The sequence below is a fragment of the Taudactylus pleione genome, unplaced genomic scaffold (assembly GCF_031769625.1).
Source record: "Taudactylus pleione unplaced genomic scaffold, aTauple2 ptg000135l, whole genome shotgun sequence".
NCBI classification, from domain to species: Eukaryota; Metazoa; Chordata; class Amphibia; order Anura; family Myobatrachidae; genus Taudactylus; species Taudactylus pleione.
In genome coordinates, this window is record NW_028284537.1 from 951,075 (window position 1) to 974,127 (window position 23,053).

Sequence of the window (23,053 nt, forward strand, 5' to 3'; positions counted from 1 at the left end):
ATTTATATATTCAACATATATGCAAATAAATGCTTATATTTATATAGTGTCTCATAGTCAGCATTGGAGTTGAAGCGTTATAGAAGACTAGTATAAGTAAATTCCTTTGAACTTAATGGTTATCTCCACTCAAAGATGATGTAACTTACTAGTATAACTGGTAATGCCCCTTACACTGCCTACTTGTGGCACTCTAGCCTAAACCGATTTCCTTACTCAGCACTAAACACTGTCATTGTAGCCATCTGTGTAGTTGTAGGACAGTCCTATAACTATGATACTTTTATACATCAATCCCTTTAGGGGCATATTCAATTTTGTGCGAGAATATAAAAAAACCCGCACCTGCGAGGTTTTTCCTGCAGGTGCGGGTTTTTTGCTATTCTCTTAGGTGCATGGTTTTTTAAAAAACACGCACCAGGAGGTTTTTTTTCACGCACCTCTTGAGCAAGCGTGATTTTTCCTAAAATCGATGATTTTAGGAAAAATCACAGGGACTTGCTCTGACACCCCCACGGCACCCCCCCCCCGAGGACTAATTAAGCAACTGGAAGTATCCAATTCACTTAATTAGTCCGTAATTACTCACCTTCCTCAGCGCTGTCTTCTGCATCTTCTTCTGCATCCAGCGTCAGGAGCCGGCTCTTCTGCAGCAGGGTGAATATGTCAGTGTGTGTGCTGTATGTAAGTGTGTATGAGTGAGTGTGTGTATGAGTGAGTGTGCTGGGAGACTACATCTCCCAGCAGCCCCTGCTCCTCCCATCAGCCCCCAGGACTCCCAGCAGCCCCCTCTCCAGTAAGAAGAGAGAGGGGAAGCCACTGGGAGCCGCGGAGACCCCCTGCCAGGTAGGTGGTTTTTTTTGTTTTGTTTTTACGCGGCGCAGGGTTTTCAGGGCTGAAAACCCCGCAACCACTATTTTTTTAATTGAATACCGCGGGTAGCAGGAGCGTGCATACCCGCGGCATTCCGGAATTGGGCGCAAGGTTTTTAACTCGCTAAACCTCGCGCCCAATTGTATATGCCCCTTAATATCTACATTAGACAAATACAAAAATAACTTAAAAAAAAAAACAGATTTATAGGCTTTTGCAATGCGATCATTGATAAATGGGCCCCACAGAGAGGTAAGAGGGCCCTGCTCGCAAGCTTACAATCTATAGGACATGATGCTATTAAATGTAAGTACAGTTTTTGCTTTCTCCATACTTTGCAGAGGGAGACACAGAAATACTCGTAAGTTTCTTTACTTCCAAAAAGTTTAGGAAATACTCATCCTTGGAGACACCTTAAAATTTCACTGAGAGACTTCCTCAGTTTTCCAGCTTCCCGCTAGCTCTCTCTCAAGCTCTTAATACAGAGAGGAACGAGGTGAACTGCTGTGGTCCTCCGGGGCCCATCCGAAAGCCTCACTTTCACCATAACAACACAGGCTCCTTTCAAGTATTCTCCCCAGAGGGCCATTATGCAAGTGTTTACAGCTTGTGTGATTCATCTCCGTCTCTGCGAGTGAGCTCTTCATTAATGCCATTACGTGACTTTTATCCTTAGACCAGATTGCTTTTCTCTTAATCAAGCGGTAATCTTTGCCTTCGTCTCTAGCCCAGATAATACACTTCTAGGTCGATGTCTCTCTGTGGCCCAGTTTACCACCAGTTGCTGCAGATTCTCACAGTTCCCATCTGAAGGCAATGCCCAACCTACAAGCCAAATGGCAATCGCCCATCTGTGCTGTCCTCGGAGCCAGACAAAGTAGTCGTTAAGACATTGACGATATCATCGTACAAGACAAGATCTTTGGACGGTTCGCAGTTTTGGCAAAACTTGCTTCATTTTGTTTAAAAAAAAAAAAAAAAAATATATATATATATATATTTTTTTTTAAACTACTGTTTTAATTCAACTATTTGGAGACACGCTGCGAGGGACAGACCTGGATGCTGTGGGTAATAAGGGCTGAGCCGTTACAGCCGTTGGCCTGACTTCCAGCAGTGTTTGGATCCTGCCCAGGAAGCTGACTGAAAGACGAGTTTGTTTAATTGACCCTGGATTTTGTGCTACACTCTACCTTTTTTTTTTTCTTTCCACTGTGCACAGTGTAAAGCTGCTGTCTCGCCGGCTGCCGGACCAAGCTGTGCATTAGAGGGGAGTAGATCTCTCCTGAGCTATGGCTTCGGTCTTCATGTGCGGAGTAGAGGACATGCTGTGCAATGGGAGTCGCTTTATGTGGAACCTGTCTGTGTCCACGCTGAGGAGGTGGTACACCCACAGAGCCAGGACGTGCCAACAGATGCTGAGGTCGTGGTGCGGGCTGAGGGAGGTGTACCAGGTAAACAGTCTTCACAGTGTCACTACAGCCGCGAATCAATGTGTGCATTAGTCGGAGTGGGCACAGTTTGAGTAGTAAGGTTTCCTGCTCCTGGCACAGTTGGCAAGATTTTCATATTTCATTTCAGGTATACTCTGCAGCTTGGCATCTAGACTTTAACGTTGTTTTATTTAGCAGATGCTGAGGGTACAGAACAGAAGTGGTACTGTGCAGTTACAGCAGAACAAAACCGATACTGAGAATTATGTCCAGCATAAAGATACATGGTGATTATACTGTGCATTAATAGGTATAATAGAAATAGAAATGAGATAATCTCCTATCTTTTAGTTTCTTTTATTTTGTTGAAACCGTTACCGAACTTACAGTAGATTGTCACAGCTAATGTGTGATTGGCAGGTATCGGCTAAATTTACAGTGCATACTATGTATATTAGAAAAAAATCTACAAAGCCTTTAAAATAAAACACTGGACCTGATTCAGAGCCGCTCGCAAGTGTTGTGCGCTCGCAAACAGCCCGATGGTATGCGCACGTGCAAGTGCACGCTTCGTTCTGTGCGTGCGCAAACTACTTTGTGCGATCGCAGCCCGCTCGCTCGCCCAGCAAAGACAGCCCAGTGAAATGAGTGACAGGAGAGGCCGTTTGTGGGTGGTAATGGGCAGGACACTAATAACGGGGGTGTGGAGGTGCGAACACAGGCGTACCTGGGTGTTTCCACGCCGTTTTTAAGGCGTGCATAAGTACAGGCAGCATCACAGTACACGTCGCATGCCTGGTTTTACACTGAAGTCCTCGCAGTGCTTGCGGTAGGGTAAGGCAACCACAAGCGCTGCGATCACATCCGATGGTACTCGATGTACCAATGTTTTAAAACACATCCTGGAGATGACGTGCGCTAGTGGGCGTCTCTACATATGCTAGTGGGTGTCTGCATACACAGAGCGATCGCTCGCACCGCCAAAGTGGGTGTGCTTATGCCTTGGCGAGCGAGCGCTTCCCATGGCGTCACTTTGACAAATTTGCATACGCTGGATGCGAGCGATCGCATCTAGCGAGTGGCTCTGAATCAGGTCCACTGTCCGTTAAGTTTGATCTAATTTACCTATAGCAGCCTCATAGTATCACAATCACATGGTTTTAGCATTGATGGGCATTGGGCAATGCTGTCAAACTCCCACATTGAAGAACTGTTTTGATGGCAGTCTGTGCCCATCAGTCCTTGTGTCTCCTCATGTCTGGAATGTGGCAGGGAAAGGGTGTTTGCTAAGCTCCCAGCATTGGTAGCTGTGCATGTACTGTTACAAGACATGTACCCGCTGATTGTTTGGGCTGTCAGTCTGAGGGTAAGGACAGAGGTCCTGTGAGAGACGGGCAGAGGAGAGACCGGGTGCTCTGTGCACATAATAGTATGATGGAGAAAAGGGTGAGGGGTGTTGTGCTTGGTGAACTGTGGGCTACACACTAGACTGCCCGCTCTGATAGTCAGGGACTGCAAATCACAGTTTATTAAGTGCTACTTTGACACCCATGTTATACCATTTGTGGCCTATGTGTATAAAAACATATACACATTTATTTATGCTAAAGTTTATGCTGAAGTTATAGTGTTAGGGTGTTTTTTTTTAACTATAATCTGAGTACTGTCCTATTTGCAATCAGTTTTCTGCTTCAACTTGTCTGAGATGCCTTAAGTTGGAAGATGGAATTGGTCATAGTACAACCTGTATCCAATCAGATATTGTTGTGTTGTGTGCGCTGACCTTTTGGGGCACGATGACCTGTCCAGTTGTGTGATTGTGTTATTGAGGACAGGGCTATTATCATGATGTGAGTAGGGAATTGGAGGCAGCAGGAAGCCACAGACTGAGAGTTATATAATGGAAGGAACAGGTGCCCAGCAGCACAGAGTATATCAGGAGATGTGTGATTGTGTTATTAAGGACAGGGCTATTATCATGATGTGAGTAGGGAATTGGAGGCAGCAGAAAGCCACAGACTGAGAGTTATATAATGGAAGGAACAGGTGCCCAGCAGCACAGAGTATATCAGGAGATGTGTGATTGTGTTATTGAGGACAGGGCTCTTATCATGATGTGAGTAGGGAATTGGAGGCAGCAGGAAGCCACAGACTGAGAGTTATATAATGGAAGGAACGGGTGCCCAGCAGCACAGAGTATATCAGGAGATGTGTGATTGTGTTAATAAGGACAGGGCTATTTTCATGATGTGAGTAGGGAATTGGAGGCAGCAGGAAGCCACAGACTAAGAGCTATATAATGGAAGGAACAGGTGCCCAACAGCACAGAGTATATCAGGAGATGAGTGATGTGTTAGTGAGAACAGGGATATAAGTGACAAGGGCAGTGACATGATGTGAGGAGAGAAATGGAGACAGCAGGAAGCCACAGAAGGTGGGATGTATTAAGCTAAAAAATGCGGTAAAACGACCCGATGATGGTATTACACCTATTCTATTCTCAACGCCCCCTGAGAGGGATCCAATGGGATCCACTCAGCACCCTCTGAAGGGCACGCGTCATTCTGCACATGCGCAGAAAGATACCAGAGGGACTTTTGGGTTATGAGCCCTGAAGTCCCTCTATCGCATTCACAAAGCACAGCTCTTACCGGGAGAGATGTCCTTTGCAATTTTCTAGGTACATACAGGCGATATTATCGCCGGTCTGTACCTGATAATTGGCAGAATGTACAGCACTGCGGATGCGATGCTTAGTACATCCCGAGCAGACTGAGAGTTATACAGTGGAAGGAGCAGGGTCCCACAGCAGCATAGAACAGCAATGAGAGGCTCCTTCCACATTGGGACAGAAAGATTGTGGTGTCAAATGCATCTCTATAGAAAACAAAGGGCCTCATTCATTACCGATCGCAATAGCGATTACGCACGTAGTCTCACTGCGATAGTATGCTAATCCATTGCGATTGCTATGTCGGCACAGCACAACATAAGGACGCCCACCTTACCTTACACACATCTGTAATACTTAGCAAGACTGCGAAACCATCGGTAACATAGAGTACCATCGCAGCCTCACGCACACTTGCACAAGCTCTGACCTTACTCAGGAATCGTTAACCTTTTATCACGCTATGAGTACACAAGCTGCGTATGGCATCGCAGTGGATAATTTATGCACGCCCATGCAACGGCCTTCAACTGCACTGACACGCCTACGTTTTGCCGACCACCCCCCCCCCATCACCACCCACAAACGGCACTTCCTGTCAATCACTCTGCGATGGGTATGCATAGTCACTGCGACCGCAGTCCTGATCGCAGTGGCCGGTTTGCGCATGCGTACTGCGGTGCATACACATGCACAGAACACAACAATCACCCGATTGCGTGCGCAATCGCAGTTGCGATCGGTAATGAATCAGGCCCAAAGTTCATACATCCGTCTTGCTTAGAGATTCTTTTCAAGTGATTCTTCTGCTTTTATGTAGAAGTTCTCTTGTAGATTACTGAAGTTTTTATTCTCATCAACTTTTTGGAAATATAAGTGGACTATCCTCTCCTGTGCACGTCTACAGAGGCCAGAAAGACCATGAATTAGATTGTGACACTGGGGAGTGGACACATTTTTAATCACTAGAGGGTTTAAACAGAGAGACAGCAAAATGATGGCTTGAATAATATAAATGGCTGTAATTACCTACATCTCTTTAACTTTCATTCAAGCTGAGGATACAGGACAATTTATTCAGTGATTCCCCAGGCATTCCCATTCGTACACTGTGTTTATTAAATCATTTTAGCCTCCTGTTGGAATGGAATGTACTGCACAATGGAAGTGTGTATATCAGTGCTTGCCAGTGGCTGCTATTAAACTTTGCGAGTAAAGTAGTTTGTAGAAAACAATGTATTATGGCAGTAAACAGCTCTAGAAATTTGTTACAAAATGTGCTGCAGTGACACAGCTCTTACAACAGATTTTGGGTGGGATGTACTAAAAGGGTGAAATGCTGTCAGAACTCCGAAAACCATAGTTTTCGGAGATTTGGCCGCATTTCCATATGCACCAAGCCCTGGAATGTGGGTAACGCCATCTTTAGACAGCTCCACGGGAGGCTTTTGTCCACCCAGAGCTCGCCTTAGGACACCTGCGTTACGGTTTGACAGCTGTAGAAGTTGATGTACCAATCTCTGAAAACATTATGGAGAACACTCAGCATGAACAAAACAACAGAAAATAGGCTGTGCTATAGCAGGTTAGAATATTTGGAAGCAAGGCCTATGTACATGTTCCAAAAGAAAAGCTAATCAATTAGGATGCTTCTGTATAGTAAGGTATGCTGGTTGGCTACAGTAAACGTTTAAACATATATGTATTCTGCGCCAAGACACAGACAAGATAACATTTAGCAGTACTGTGGTAATAGAGAAATTGTCACTCAAATTGCATACAATATCAGTTCAGTCTGAGCAACAAACTCAATCAGAAAAGTAGGAAAAAAAGTTACATGCAAATCAACTATCAAAAATAATAAACACCCCTCTCTCTTCAATCAACCCCTCTACCCACAAAGCATTCAATCAGGAGCATTGTGTTTTAGCACAATCAGAGCAGCTTCTCAGTTTCGGGGTGAGTTCTGCAGTATTTGCATAGTTACTGGGTATGTCTGAGCCATTCACCAATCAAAACCTATTAACCACTGAGAATGGCTGAAACTATCCACTAATCAGATGGCAGAATGCTGTCATATGGTCTTCATAGAGACAGCGAGGGACTGTAGGCTGGGTAAGTATTTTAATTGAGTCACCCTCACAGATAATGGACCCGGTGAAAGGGTTCCCCTGGCGGTATGCAGTCTGGATGCCAACGCTCTAACTGCCGACCGTCGGCATCCCGACTGTCTAATACCGGCAAGTGTCTAAAGACAGGCGTTGAAATCCCAATGCCTGTCATTAGACCTACTGTATGCCAGGAGCCTGACACCCGGCTTACCGATCAAAGGTAAGCCGGGCGCCGGGCGTGGACAGCCGGCATGGGGGGGGGAGGGTTAGGTTAGGGGCTCCCGGGGGGGGACTTAGGGTTAGGCACCCCCCTGGCAGGTTAGGGTTAGGCACCCCTGGGAGACTTAGGGTTAGGCTGCGGGGTTATGGTTAGGCCTTTTGGGGATAGGTTAGGGTTAGGCACCCCTAAAGGAGGGTTAGGGGGCAGAATTAGGTTAATTTATACTTACCTTTGGACGTTCGGGATCTTCACCCCTGCCGGGCTTCCGCTGTCGGGATTCGAACCGCCGGCCATGTGGCTCTGCCAAAAAATACTATGGTTGTTGTGGTGGTGGGGTGGAGGGAGAATCTGCTAAAATATCTATCCCTAAAAGAAAACTGTTGCCCTTGTTTCTATATGAAATTAACTTCATGTATCCAACTTCTATTATTTTCTAGAAAAAATCTCTTCTGCTTTCCTCAAATCCGCTGCTGAACTACTAAACATTAACGGAGTGTTATTACTTCTATATTTTCTTTCTCATTTTTTTTTTTTTAATTAACAATCACAAACTGTCTAATCCATCTGAAATATCGCTGCTCATTTCCTCCTCTCATAACTTTGCCAAATGTTAACAGAGGGTTCTATTCAAACAACACCAAGCGGTGTTCCCAGCCACTTAGTCATCAAGATTTGCTGCGGACAGGAGTTGCCCAAGTGTATTGTTTTAACACTATATTAGTTACCGCGAGGTTCTGCCAATTCAATTATCGTGTTTAATACATAAAATTCTATGACCGGAAGCCTTGAGCAATACTATCTGGCCTAGTTTTCCTGCATACAGACAAGTAGATCTTCCACTGCCATTTAAAATGGATATTGTAGCGAGCAATATTATGCTAAATTACATTTTCATGTTAACTAGGTGTCTTATAAAATGTGCGCAGGCTCCTATAATAGTTCAGGCAATAATATGGAAAGCTGATTTGACATTTCCATATTGAATAACGTTGGTGTGTGTAAGTGTGCTTGTCTTGTGCATTTGAAATATTAAACTTTAATTTTATATGTGTTTGGTAAATTGTAATTGCAATGTACAGTTACTAACACGGAATTCACAATATTGCCCCTCCCTCTCTGTCTTGTGTGTCATGCTAGTGTTCCATAGGTAATATGCAAATTGACTGTGGAACGGGGCTGCCCCACACTTACCAACTTTGCTGCCTCCTCCACAGGGAGGGGGCAGCCAGGTCGGCAGAAAGAGCGTGCGGTGGCCGGGAGAGTAGCGGCACGATTGCGTCATCATGGCCCCGCCCTCCGCTATACAGTGACGATAAAACAGGCAATGTATAGCGGGGGCCGGGCAATGTGTCATCACACCCCACCCAGTGACGTGCGGTGAGTTAAATGGCTGGGGAGGCACTGGCTAGTATCAGAGCCAGCATTAAAGATACATATATAAACCCGAGGGCTCATGTGGGCATTATACAAAGGTGCAGCTGTAGATAGTGCTGGAAATTTAGTGTGTTTTGATCAGGGATGTGCGGAAACGGTAGACAGGGGAGGCAGTGCCTCACCTGCCATACACTTTCTACTCCAGAGTTTTGACTATAAATTGATTAGAATAATACAAAGATATTTATTATATTTTCTTTACATATTTATAGTCAAAACTCTGGAGTATACCTAAGTATGATAAGAAAGGCTCTGCCTCACCTCACCGCACATCACTGACCGCACCCACCCGCCGGTCAACTACGTGTTCAGTGGGGGGTTACAAACGGCTGGAGGGGAGGTGCGGGCAGTGGAGGAGGGTGCAGGAAACTCTCCACCCGACTTTCGGAAACCTCGGGAACCTCCCGGACATTCAGGGAGTGTAGGCAAGTATGGGTTGTCCTGTGGTCTGAAATTGTAACAAAGCTGTCTCTGTCTCAGAAAAAAAAACAACTGTCTATCAGAGGTGGTTTCTGGGTACTCGGAAACCCCCCTGAGTGCATCATTGATAGGTGCGGCAGGCCGCATAGATGCAACCGACTACAGGCGGAGATCTGCGTTTGTATGTGAGCAGGCGATGCAGCCGCATCTTGGTTTCAGGCTCTACTTTAGTTTCATCTACTTCTTACTCCCCACTAGGGCACCTAACACTTGGCTGCTTATGTTCTGTTGCTTATCTGGGTGTTATGGTCACTAATGTAGCAATATATATTATCCATGTCCTGGTCCTGTATTGTATTGTTCTGTAAGTCGCTTGTCTACAACTTGTTTATGTTCTTTGTAAGGCGCTGCGGAACATTTGTGGCGCCATATAAATAAATGATAATAATAATAATTATAAAGTACATAGTGGAAAAACCTGCTATTTTCAACACAGTACTGACAATGCAGAACTCTGTTGACTCAAATTTAGAAGGCTTTTGTTTCTAAACCATGGATGTCATTTCCTTAAGATTGCACGGCAACGGAAGGAGACGGGGCTCGCTCTGCTCCTACTTCCACCGTGCAGTATTTATAGGAATGTGTTTATTACTATTGTGTTTTCTGTAATGATTTGCATCATTTGATTTGTGTGGTCTAATTGTAAGGTAAGTCCCTCTTTATATCTCAGCTACCACATGCTATAATGCTGTCCCATGCTAATCATTAGCAACTGGTTTGGGTTTAAATATATAACTTTTCAGCGAGTGAGAGGTACAGAAGGGCACGCTGAGGAAGACACTGACTTATTCTAGACTTATATCCTTTGTACAGGATTTCGTATTAGAACTAGTGTGATTATGTAAGGTTTTGAGCTATATTTTTTTTGCAGTTGTCCTTTTTGTAACTACTTCTGTGCCCCAGTTATGCGTTTCACTTTTTTATGTACTGATCAATGACCGCATTCGTGTACTGAATGTTTTTTCACTGGGCGGTATTCAATTGTTTTGCCCCTTTACGTGCCCGACAGGAGCTATTCAGTTGTTATTGCTCCTGTCGGGCACAATCAGCTGCCAGCGCACCATCTCAGCTCGCAACCCCAGGGGGATGCGAGCTGAAATGGGCGAAAAGTGACCTGTTGAGCGCCCAAACAGCACTTTTAGTGATCGCGCCCAGCACTTTGGTCGGGGGTAGCCATTTTACGCGGCTAAACCCGACCACTTTGGACGCGAAAAACAGCAACAATTGAATAGCACCTCGCGATCTCCCGTCACTTTAGACGGCAGATGGGCACGCTATAACAATTAAATACCACCCACTGCGGGCCTGATTCAGAAACGGTCGCAAGCACTGAGCGCTCGTAAACGGGTCGATGGTGGGCCAGAGCGCATGCGCACGACGGCGCCGGCGTGCGCATGCGCGAGACCTGGATAGCGACGGGCACTCAGTCGGTCCGGGTCTCGCAACAAAGGGGGCGAGCTGTCGATTGAGTGACAGCTCACCCCCTTTGGTGGGCGGCCGGGGGGGGGGTGGCTGCCCAAATGGAGGCGTTCCCATGAGAACGCCTGTCGTTTGGGGGCGGCCCCACTGACATCACAAGTGATGTCAGTGGAGAGCTTTCGGCTCTGTTAGAGCCGAAAGCTCTCTGGGGCTTGCGGCCACGAGACCCTACCACAATCATCATGGCCGCTCGCTATAGCTTTGGGTGGTCACCCACAGCTATGCGAGCGGCCAGGAGGCCGCACAAAAAAATAAAAAACGCCCTGATTCAGAGCAGCGCTCTTCCGCCGCTGACGTTCAAAACCAGAAACACTGATTGCAGATCAGACCACCTTCAGCCTCCTGAGTAAGTCTAAGGTGCCACAGACACAGCGGGTCTCCAGACACGCAGAGGGCTCTCCTGCTGCGAACATGAACACTGTGGCTAATTCACGCACGCCCAGAAAACCGCGTTCAAGTTCTACCGTCATGCCTGCTTTTTTCTAACCACCCCCCGTTACCTCCCCCAAATGCTGACATCCTGTCACGCATTTTGAAAGTAAATCCTATGAGTGAGCGTATTAGCAATTGAGTCGCTGCCCGTGCGCAATGGCTAACAATCGCTCAATCTGCGTCAATATCAGCTTTGCGTTCACATCTGAATCAGCCCTATATGTAGTGTAATGTTACTTTGTATCTTGTGCAGTGTCTGCAATTGAAAACCAAGTTGCAGTTTAAATTGGTCTTTGCAACTGTTTTTTTTTATCAATTGAAAGGTGGGGATTTAGGGGCTCTTGTTACAGACTTATAATATTAATAATATAATGATACATATGATAACATAGCAAGCTAATGATGTGGTGTCGTTCTTACAGTGCCAAATCATTTACAAACATAATACAGCGTCAGAGTGCAAATTGGTCATATATATATATTTCCCCTTTGAGGAATGATGTCTGTAATACTCAGCTGCGCATGTTGTGTGTAATTGTCGGTCTACAGGAGGCTTGTTAATTCTTTTTGTTAATCTTGTAACGGACTTAGCAGTATTTTTGTCACACTGGGAACTCATTTACCAGGCCGAGACGACGGTCTTTGATCTGGACGCTGTATGAAATTTTCAGTCTGCCAAAATCCATTTTATTGCCTGAAAAAACAATAACTGCCTAATGAGACAGGCAGGACGGAAAACAAAAGTCCCACTTCAAAATGGCTTGCATTGCAGCGATCATGATGATGTGTAATTATAAACCCCCGAAGCCTTGCAGCATCTTTTATTCACTGCCCTTAGTTATCATTTTTTTTTCTTTTTAGTTATATTTAAGTTGCTGACTAGGGGGTCTATTTACTAAGCCTTGGATGGAGATAAAGTGAACGGAGATAAAGGGCCTGATTCAGAGCCGCTTGCTCGAGTTGTGTGTTCGCAAGTGGCCCGATGTTCTGTGTACGCGCATGCTTCGTTCTGCGCGTGCGCGAACTACACACTGCGATTGCAACCCTCTTGCTCTCCTAGCAAAGGCAGCCCAGGGTAATGAGTGACAGGAGAGGCCGTTTGTGGGTGGTATCAGGGGCAGGACACTAATAACGGGGGGTTGGAGATGCGAACGCAGGCGTGCCTGAGTGTATCAACGCCGTTTTGGAGGCGTGCATAATTAACAGGCAGCGTCATAGTACATGTCACTTACCTTTTTTTTTACACTGATTACCCTGCAATGCTTGTGGTAGGGTAAAGCAACCGCACGCACTGCGTTAGCATCCGATGGTGCTCGATGTACCAATGTTTTAATACAATTCCTGGAGATGACGTGTGCTGGTGGGCGGCTCTGCCTGTGCGATTGGGTGTACGCTCAGACAAAGTGGCTGCTCACTAAGACATGGTGGGCGTGCTGATGCCTTGACGAGCGTTCGCTTCCCGTGGGGTCACTTTGACAGATTTGCATACGCAACCAGCGAGCGTACGCAGATAGTGAGCGGGTCTGAATCAGGCCCAAAGTCCCAACCAACCAGTCACTCTACAGGCTGTGTTTGAAAAATGACAGGAGCTGATTGGTTGGTTCTTTATCTCCGTTCACTTTATCTGTATCCAAGGCAGGGCCGGATTATAGGCAGGGCGACAGGGGCAGTTGTCCCGGGCCCCCCACACATAGGGGCCCCCCACACCCTGTCCCCTGCCACCACTACTACCATGACCGGCGGAGTACAGCATTTAGCTGTCTCCGCTGCGGTCCTCTGTTACTGTAGCTGGGCAGCGCTCACTGAGCACTTGGACTCAGAGCGCGGCGCTGCTCCGGCCGGCGGGCAGGTTGTGTAGTGGGGCTGTACGGCAATGCAGGCGTGACATCAGAGGTCACGCTGGGCAGCCACACGCCAGCCCACCCCATCAACAGCCGCGTCGGAAGCCCGCGGAGGTGCATGCAAGACAGGAGCTGCTGCCTTGGAAGAGCATAAATCCCCTTCACTAGCCTCGGGTCACTGGCTGCTGCTGTGTTATTGCCTCGGCCCTGGAGGGTGAGTCAATTAATGTATTTTTTTTCTATTTAAAGTGTGGTGCTGCTGGTGGGGGCACAGTGTGTGTGTGTGTGTAATATCAGGGATCCAAGTGTATATATGTAAATGTGTGTGTGTATATGTATGTGTATAATATATATACATTATACACATGTGTATAATATATATATATATATATATATTTACATATATACACTTGGATCACTGATAGGGGCCCCCACAAGTTTGTTGCCCAGGGGCCCCCACAGACCTTAATCCGGCCCTGATCCAAGGCTTAGAGAATAGACCCCACACGATTTTTGGGAGCCTCCTGGCCTTTCCGGGAGGGTAGGCAAGTGTGCCTTATAGAGGTACTAAAAGTACATAAGGTAATGGGGTTGCTCTCAGAAGTAAAACAATTGTGGAAAGAGGAACACATATGGGCAAAGTACTTCTAAAGTGGGGCACACTAACATTTAAGAGGTCTATTACATTAAATGTTATTAGTTTATCATTAGTTATTAGTTTATCTACAAACGTTTAGACCTACATCACACTTATGACATACAAACTAAGGGCCTTATTGAGTTTAGGACGGAATTGTAAAGCTGCTTGCAAGCAGCTTTGCAATTCCGTCCTTGCAAATATGGTAATGCAACAGGAGGCACCACACCACCTCCTGCTGCATTTCTTATCCGATAACTGCAATAACATCGGCCGGCTAAGTGATCCATGGGGCCATGCACGCCGCCACCGCAGTTACAACAAAGAGGCCAGGAAATCTCCATCAGCCGACAGGGATCCTGGTCTCTTCCATCCCCTCCAACAGCGGCGACACGCCTCCGTGCGCAGTACGGGACAGGCACCTTCGCAGATTCCCGACCATACGTGCATTGCTGATTAAGGTCCAAAGAGACAAAGAGGACAAAATGTCCTGGTTGGTTATCAGTTTGAGTTAATTCAATCATTTAAATAGCAACATGGATCTCAGTGTAACCCTGGGGGGATTGCCCTTAAAAGGTTAAACCATTAAGACTCTCTTACTGTCAGAGTATTCTGACAATATAAGAGATTTGTAAAAGGAAGCGAAAATATAAGTGAAAAGAAATATAGGGAAATAGAAAAGTCAAAAGAACACTTAGCTTAAAATAAAGGACACCCACTCACTATGATGAAATAAATAATCTGTTTCACAGGGTCAAGAAAAAAAAAAACATGCAGTTTGAAGTCAAAGTATAATAATACTCTGCACAAGCCAGGTTTGCACTGCTGAAAACACTATTAGCAAATGAATTGCTTAATGAGCATGTTTAAAGAATATTTAGTCAAAGTATAAAACTCAATCTCATTTTAACACAAACAGAATATGCACTGCTGAAAACAATATTAAATGTAATCAGGTTGATAGCTTAAATGAGATTCTTATTAGATATACATTTCTCCCATATATGTTTAAACCATTGTTGTATTTGACAGTATTATGATAGATATGAACATTTTGCCTTATAATATAGTAAAGGTGTGGGGCACTTATACAGTAAGTCACTGCCTCTGCTGTCTCCCGTCATACACAGTAGTGAAGGTGAAATGAGAGGGGAGGCACGGCTGTATGCCCTGTTGCAGCTGCAGCACAGGACAGCTCACCGTGGGGACCACCAATTAAAGTGTTGCTGAGGGAATATCTGTGAGGTCAGGGCCCGTAGAGGTAGTGGGTGTTGGAGAATCCCTGTGCACAGAGGGCCTGATTCAGAGCCGGACGCTCTGACAGAGCGCTCGCTCTGAATCAGGGCCGTCCTTCTTGTATTTCAGAGCGGCCTCCTGGCCGCTCGCATAGCTGTGGGTGACCACCCACAGCTATAGCGAGCGGCCAGGAAGATGGTCGCGATGGTCAAGACCATCGCGACCATCGGGCTTGCGACGAGACCCTTGTGGTAGGGTCTCGTTGCCGCAAGCCCTAGAGTGCTTTCGGCTCTACCAGAGCCGAAAGCACTCCCACTGACACCGGCCCGCCCACCAAAGGGGTCGTGCTGTCACTCAACATCGACAGCACGCCCCCTTTGGTACGAGACTCGGAGCGACTGTTTGCCCGTCGCTATCCGGGTCTTGCGCATGCGCACGATGGAGCCGGCTCCGTCGTGCGCATGCGCACTGGGCCACCATCGACCCGCATAGCGCTTGCGAGCGGGTCTGAATCAGGCCCAGAGAGAGCTTCCAGGACACTGGATGGTCGTTTCACCGATAGCTTGATCATGTGACGGTTACTCAGATAAACAATGTTCAGGCAGAGTGATCCGATGCCGCAGCGCATTAGACAACCATCAGAGTGGACTGTGGGCCTGATTTATTGTGCATTGCAACTGCGATTACACACGCAGACGGCCGATTGTTATGTACTGCATATGCATAGTATGAAACGTAAGCACATACTCTTCCCTGCTGAGACCGTATAGTTTAGAGATTTTGTAGAAGCCACATTTTATGTCACAATATGTAATGTGTTCAATAAATAACTTTTATACATTTACAAGAGACAGCTATAATAGTGACACCCATAGAGACGTAACACTGCATTTCAGAGGGTGATGGGAGGGCGCATGACATTTTTTGCCCCCCCCCCCCCCCCAACCACCAGGCCATATAGCGGTTGCGCGCCCTGCACTCACAATAGTTCTAACTCTGGGGGGCAATTCAATTGTTTAACCGACGGTTATTTTTTTAAGTCGACAAATGGAGCAATTCTATCACTCCGTCTGGGCAGGACAGCAGCCGCCGCCGGCATTTCTGCTCAAACCCTCAGGAGGGTGCGAGCAAAAATATCCGAGAAACCCGTGGTTAGGGCGCCATAACTAGGAGTTTGGATGGGTTTAGCCGTTTTACACGGCCAAACCCGTTCTAATAGGGCGTGAAGAGGGCGATAATTAATGAGTGCCCAGAACAATTCAATTGCAAAACTGGGTGCTCATTAATTATCACCTCCCACGCAACAATTGAATCGCCCCCTCTGGATCGTATAAAACTGTGATTCCCAGAGCCTGATTAGACCCCATTGAACCCCAGGGAAGATACTTGTTTGGATTGCACCATCCTCGTTAAGTCCTGGCTGCTGCATTGTCCAGCAGATTTATCCCAAGCCACTCTTTTTACTTAGCCTTGTTGATTTTATATTCCCAAAGAAAACTTACCTTTGACCATGTCATTACAAAAATATGACTACTAAATTTATAAGTCTTTCCTATGTGAACATTGACATATTTGATATATGTTTAATATACTTCTATTGATACTTAGTTCTATAAAATTTCTTCTTAGTAATCCTCATTGGGAGTTAGGACATTTCTGTTCATCTCCCCGCTCTATGAGATCTGACACTGTCTGTTTTGATGCTGTCAGTGTGACAGTGAAGACTAGACAGTGTTGATCCTGGTGGCGAGAAGGCAATCTTTTCTTCTTTTGTCTGGTAACCATAAATAATTCAGGCTACTGCGCAGTTTCGGCAGCCTGGTTGCTATCGCTATTCATCGGATGGGAGTTAAAACATGAGCTTGTCATGTTTTCAGCTATGAGATCTGACAGTGGAGCCCTCAGCACTGGGACATAGGTTTGTAATGGATTGTCTCCCTGCCACAATGTATTATAGACAGGATCTGTATTTAAAAAAAGAAATGAATAAATAAACAAAATATACTTAGATATATATATATAATTATATATATATATATATATATCTACAATATATACTGTATATACGGTTCTGCAGTGTAATGTTCACCGTGGTCCTCACAAAATTTGTTAAATAGCGTAGCAAGGTGGTGTCACTCTCCGGTCTTTAGCACAAAATCTACATCATGTCTTTGCTGGTCAACGTTTCGAGTTTCAAGAAACTCGTCATCTTGACATGATGATGAGTTTGCCTATAAACTCGAAACGTTGACCAGCAAAGACGTGATGTAGATTTTGTGCTAAAGACCGGAGAGTGACACCACCTTGCTACACTATATATATATATATATATATATATATATATATATATAATTATAATTTGAAGGAAAGTTCATTTTTATTTTTAAGATCACACCGATTCCCTAAAAAGTGGACAACTATACCCATACTTTCCAACTGTTCCAGAAGGCCCAGTCAAGTCCCAAATTTGGGGTGATTCTCCTGGCCTCCCGATAGTTGTCCAGTCTGCTGCTGACAATAAAGTGGGAGGCCCAGAGGTCGGATGATGCGATTTACATTGAATTGCGCTGTCCTAGCCACGCCCCCACTGTAAAATGCTGTAAATAGCAGTTTTGAAGATTGGGGACAAAATGATTGGATAGCCCCGCCCCCAACTGTTAACTAGCGCAAATGGCAGCTTTAAACAGCAGGACGGCACCCTTCACGCCTATCGGAGAGGGTTGCCCACTCCGGGAGCCTCTTGCACGAACCTTTTATAGAAGTCACCAATTATGACTATGGGGCCTATTCATCATAACTAAAAACTCAATGGAGGTAATTAGGTTTAGAACTGGCATGGAGTTCTACCTAATTACCGGAGGAATTCATCATTCCTCCTCTCCATCAGTATATATTCCGAAAAGCTGTCATTTTTGCGATGACAGCTTTTCGGGAAAAAGGTACTTTTCCCTATGTACTCTACCTTACCGCAGCTGTAATCAGTGCTGCGCATGCGCTGTTTCGGTCACAAAAGCGCCGCATGCGCAGCACTGATTACAGCTGTGGTAATTCCCACGCAACCCCTCCCCCCTCCGCTCACCTACCTGGCCGCTGCAGCCGCGGATCCTGACCTCCCATCTGAAGAGGAGAAAACAGTAAAGTTAAAATTAAAAATAATAAAAAAATATATATATATATATTTTTTTTTAAACTGTACTGTGTTCTGCCGGGAGAACACAGTCAGCGCAGCAGCCGGAGCTGGAGGAGGGACCAGGGAGTGACGGAGTGAGCCGGAGGAGAATCTGCCCAGCTGATAGCAGGTAAGTGTAACCCTCTGTACACCACCTGAGAGTGGCGTATAGTCACACCACCAAATTCTGAAAATACATAATTTTCAAAATTTGATGAATAGCCTAATTTCTACATCCCCATACTAATGTACTAATATATGGGGAGTGTAGAAATGAACGCAGGCGGACTTAACCAGGAGATATCAGTGATATCTCCTGTGTTAAGTGTGTTAATGAATACTAAAATAACGGTAATTAAGGAAAATGTCCTTAAAACCATTATTTTAATGTTGATGAATAGGCCCCTAAACACCAAATCAAAAACCTTGCAATCATGTTCCCCGTTGGCAGGGCCTGATGATGTGAAACGCGTCATAAAGGCCTCATCCAATAAAAAAAAAAGGAATAAGGATCTGGGGAGGTGGCCTTATAGTCTGCTAGTCTAGAAGGACTTCCTGAAAGTTTGGTATAGATGTAGGCAAGCTTTGTATATACAGAGTACAATTCCTTTAGAATGTAAGCTCTTATGAGCAGGGCCCTCTACCCTCTTGTGCTTCTCATTACTTTCATCTACTTCTTACTCCCCTCTAGGGCACCTAACACTTGGTTGCCTAAGCTCTGTTGCTTATGTGGGTGTTGCTGTTGCTAATGTAGCAATGTATATTATCCATGTCCTTGTCCTGCGTTGTAGTGTATTGTACTGTAAGTCTTTAGTCACGTATTTGTTTATATATTTTGTAAGGCGCTGCGGAACACGTGTGGCGCCATATAAATAAATGATAATAATAATAATTACACCTGCCCAGTATAAACTTTTAAGGCACACGCTAATAAGGAAAATAGCATGTGGCATATATCTGAAATCTCTCACTACAGTGGTGATTTACTAAAGTCTGTAATGTTTACCAGCTCTGGAGACCTGAGTTGGGAGGGGGCGGGGTGCTTCCTGACCTTGCCCATTTTATTTTTCTATTTACATGTCATTGTCTTGTTGCATTGGGTCCTGAGATCTGCTGAGCTGGCAAATATTAATGAGGACTAGAGATGAGCGGTTCGGATTCTGTGGAATCCGAACCGCTCCGAACATTGGGGATCCAAGTCCACCCGAACCCTGTTCGGGTGTTCCCCGCCTGACTCGGATCCCCGTTCGGGGCCGAACGGCGGCCGCCTGATGTCAGATTTTCACTAGAGAATCCGACATCAGGGCTCCTATTGTGTAGGGCAGAGCGCTGTGATAGCGCTCTGCCCTACACAGATACAAACACACAGCCGCCAGCGGCAGCTGTGTGTTTGTTACAGCAGCCAATGAGAGTCACACAGACTCTCATTGGCTGCTGCACGGAGGGAGCCGGCTGGAGCTCACACATGAGCTCCGTCTTCCGGCTCCCTCCTCAGCGTGTGACAGCAGAGCGGACGGCGCGGGAGCGGGGATACAGGTAAGTTTTTTTTTGTTTGTTTGTTTTTTACTTGTGCAAGGGCCTGGGACGCTACTGGGGTGTCTGCTACTGGGGGTCCATACTACTGGGGGGCCTGCTACTGGGGGGGCCTGCTACTGGGGGGGCCTGCTACTGGGGGGGCTATACTACTGGGGGGGTCTGCTACTGGGGGTGGCTATACTACTGGAGGGGGCTATACTACTGGGGGGGGTCTGCTACTAGGGGGGGTCTGCTACTGGGGGTCCATACTACTGAGGGGCTATACTACTGGGGGGGCTTACTACTGGGGGGTGGTCTGCTGCTCGGGGGGTCTACTACTGGGGGGGCCATACTACTGAGGGGCCATACTACTGGGGGGGCCATACTGGGGGAGGCATACTACTACTGGGGGGGCATACTACTGGGGGGGGCTTACTACTACAGGGGGGGCATACTACAGGGGGGGCTAATACTGGGGCAGCCTACTACTGGGGGGGCCTGCTACTGGGGCAGCCTACTACTGGGGGGGGCATACTACTGGGGGGCCATACTACTGGGGGGCCATACTACTGGGGGGCCATACTACTGGGGGGGCATACTACTGGGTGGCATGCTAATGGGGGGCATACTACTGGGGGGGCCTGCTAATGGGGGGCATACTACTGGGGGGGCCTGCTAATGGGGGGCATACTACTGGGTGGCCTGCTAATGGGGGGCATACTACTGGGGGGGCCTGCTAATGGGGGGCATACTACTGGGTGGCATGCTAATGGGGGGCATACTACTGGGGGGGCCTGCTAATGGGGGGCATACTACTGGGGGGCATTCTACTGGGGGCACTACATAGGGGACCCTACTACTAAGGGGACTGCATAAGGGGCACCACTGCTGGGGGCATTGTGTAAGGGACACCGCTACTGTGGGCATTGTGTAAAAGGGGCACTACTGTGGGCATTGTGTAAAAGGGGCACTACTGTGGGCATTGTGTAAAAGGGGCACTACTGTGTGTCGTAACATAAATAAGAGACACTACTTTATGGTGTAATGTGAATCAGGCCCTATGTGCGGTGTAATGTGAATAAGATTGTGCACTGTGACTCCTTGGGCCGTAGCCCACTATGTAAACAAGTACTGTGACTCTGCTGGCCGTACCCACTGGGTGGGTGCACTACTTTTCATTTCTGCCACTGCTGTGTGGCAATGTGTCATAGATGTGCTTTATACTGTGGTGTCTGTGTCGTTGTGCCGCTGCTCTGTCGCTTAGTAACCAGTCAGCTCACTGCAACCTTTGGCCAATAATGTTGAAAACAATATTATAAGCTGTGATATGGTCTAAATTTACTGGAAATTAATGTTATTGAGCTTAATAATACTCTAGGAAGAAAAAAAAGACCAATTTATGTGATTTTAGCTTTTTTTGTCAATTTTTGTAAAAAAATCCAAATCCAAAGCCAGTCACCGCAGTTTGGCAAATCCAAAGCCGGACGACGAATTAGAACCAAATCCAAATCCGGCAAAAATGGTCCGGCGCACATCCCTAGTGAGGACCTGTTGGAATCAGAAGAGAACCTGCCATAGAGCTGAAAGGTCATCTGCTTATCGGCATCTAACGCTCATTGTTGTCTCATTTCTGTCTGATCCTGACAGATGTGGACAGACTGACTCAGGCATTTACAGCTCCCATATCTCATGTTGTTCTCTTTACTCACATAAGCTCCTATCACTCAGTTGTAATTCATTATTCTTTATTGTCTGCAAAATAGGAAGAGTTTTTAGTTGTGCAGTAAAATGAGAGAAATGCACATTACAACATCCTTACATAAAGAGATCAAAGGACAGAAATCAGACATATTTGCAGGATAACTCAGGGGATCCCCGAACCTTGTACCAGCCAATTAGATATGCATGTCGTTAGGATTCTTTCTTACAGGCATTAACAGATGTGTAGGTTGGTGTGAACTTATTTGAAGGCATAAAGCAAAGGAATTACAATGCTGCACAATTGCTGAATTAAATAGGACAAGCTGTCTAGTCACGCAGATATATATTGTACTGAATGTCATTGAGAAGACGGTTTGTATAATCTGCTTTTTGTCTCGGCAGATGGCAGAAGGCCGCCATTGCAAGGTCCACCTGTTAGATGACCGCAAGCTGGAACTACTCGTCCAGGTATGAATTTATTACATCTATGTATATGTTAGAGCAGAAATAAATTTACTTCTATTCCTGTTTGTTTGTCCAAATAATTTAATTTATAAAATGTCTCATAAATCAAAACAACACCTAAAACGGTATACGTTCATGAAGCCGGCGGACGGAATCCCGACCACCGGCGTCTAGACTACTTAATCCCGGCGAGGGTTAAATGACAGGCGTCTAAATCTAGACGCCTGTCATTTTACCGACACTGGGAGATGGGCGCCTGGGGGGGAAGGGTTAGGTTTAGGGCTCCCATGGGGGGACTTAGGGTTCGGCACCCCCCCCCCCAGGAGGTTAGGGTTAGGCTAGGGGGAGGGAGGATTAGGGTTAGGCACCCTCGGGGGGAGGTTAGGGTTAGGCTAGGGGGAGGGAGGGTTAGGGTTAGGCACCCCCCTGGGGGACTTAGGTTTAGGCGGCGGGGAAGGGGGGGTTAGGTTTAGGCACTTAGAGGAAGGATTAGGGTTAGGCACAGGGGGGAGGTTAGGGTTAGGCACCCTAAAAGAAGGTTAGGGGGTAAAATTAGGTTAGTTTATACTTACCCGGGGACGATCGGGATTTCCTCCTCTGTTGGGCTGCCGCTGCCGGGATTTGAACCATACCGATTCCCCTAAAACTAGCTATATGTTTTCATCATAGTTTATATAGCGCCACCAATTTACGCAGCGCTGTACAGAAAATCTACAGTACATCATTCATATATAAAATGTCCCATAAATCAAAACAACACCTAAAACTAACTATATGTTATTTCAGTGGCAGATTTTGCACCCCCCCCCTAAAAACCGCCACCTGAGTGTAGGGAGCGCAGTCCGTGTAGTCAGTACACTGTGACTGGCAGTGGCTTCCCATTGGAAACACTACCTGGGTCACATAAACGACAGGCGTGCCCAGTCCCCTGGGGACTGCCAGTCTGGGCTGCTATCAGCAGAGAGCGGCTTCTCTGCCTTCTGCCAGCCCTACCCAGCTCCTTGGGGCTGCAGACGACGCAGCCCTTTGGAAGCTGGTGATATGCGCTTGCGCGGCCTGTCGGATTGATTGCGCAGACACCAGGACCCGGACAGTAGAAGCCGGGCAGGTGGTTTTCAGCGGCGGCAGCAGTTGCTGGTTATTACCATTAAGTTATATCGCGCCAGCAATTTACGCAGAGCTGTACAGAGAATATACAGTAAGTCATTCATATGAGTCCCTGCACTGTTGGAGCTTACAATGCTATGACCTAACATACAAATGTACGTCATCTGTGTCCAATTAACCTGCCAGTATGTTTTTGGAGTTTGGGTGGAAAACCCACGCAAACACGGGGAGAACATGCAAACTCCACAC

General features: G+C 46.4%; 1 protein-coding gene across 1 annotated transcript in view; it reads left to right on the top strand.

Moving 5' to 3' along the window:
• The first annotated feature begins 2,165 nt into the window (after positions 1 to 2,165).
• Positions 2,166 to 23,053, top strand: part of LOC148522967 (FERM domain-containing protein 4B-like) — a 67,496-nt gene continuing 46,608 nt past the window's right edge. The window contains exons 1-2 of the mRNA XM_088473434.1: positions 2,166 to 2,327; positions 21,635 to 21,700. Of these exons, the coding sequence (XP_088329560.1) occupies positions 2,166 to 2,327; positions 21,635 to 21,700 (228 nt within the window). The remainder of the gene's footprint in view (positions 2,328 to 21,634; positions 21,701 to 23,053) is intronic.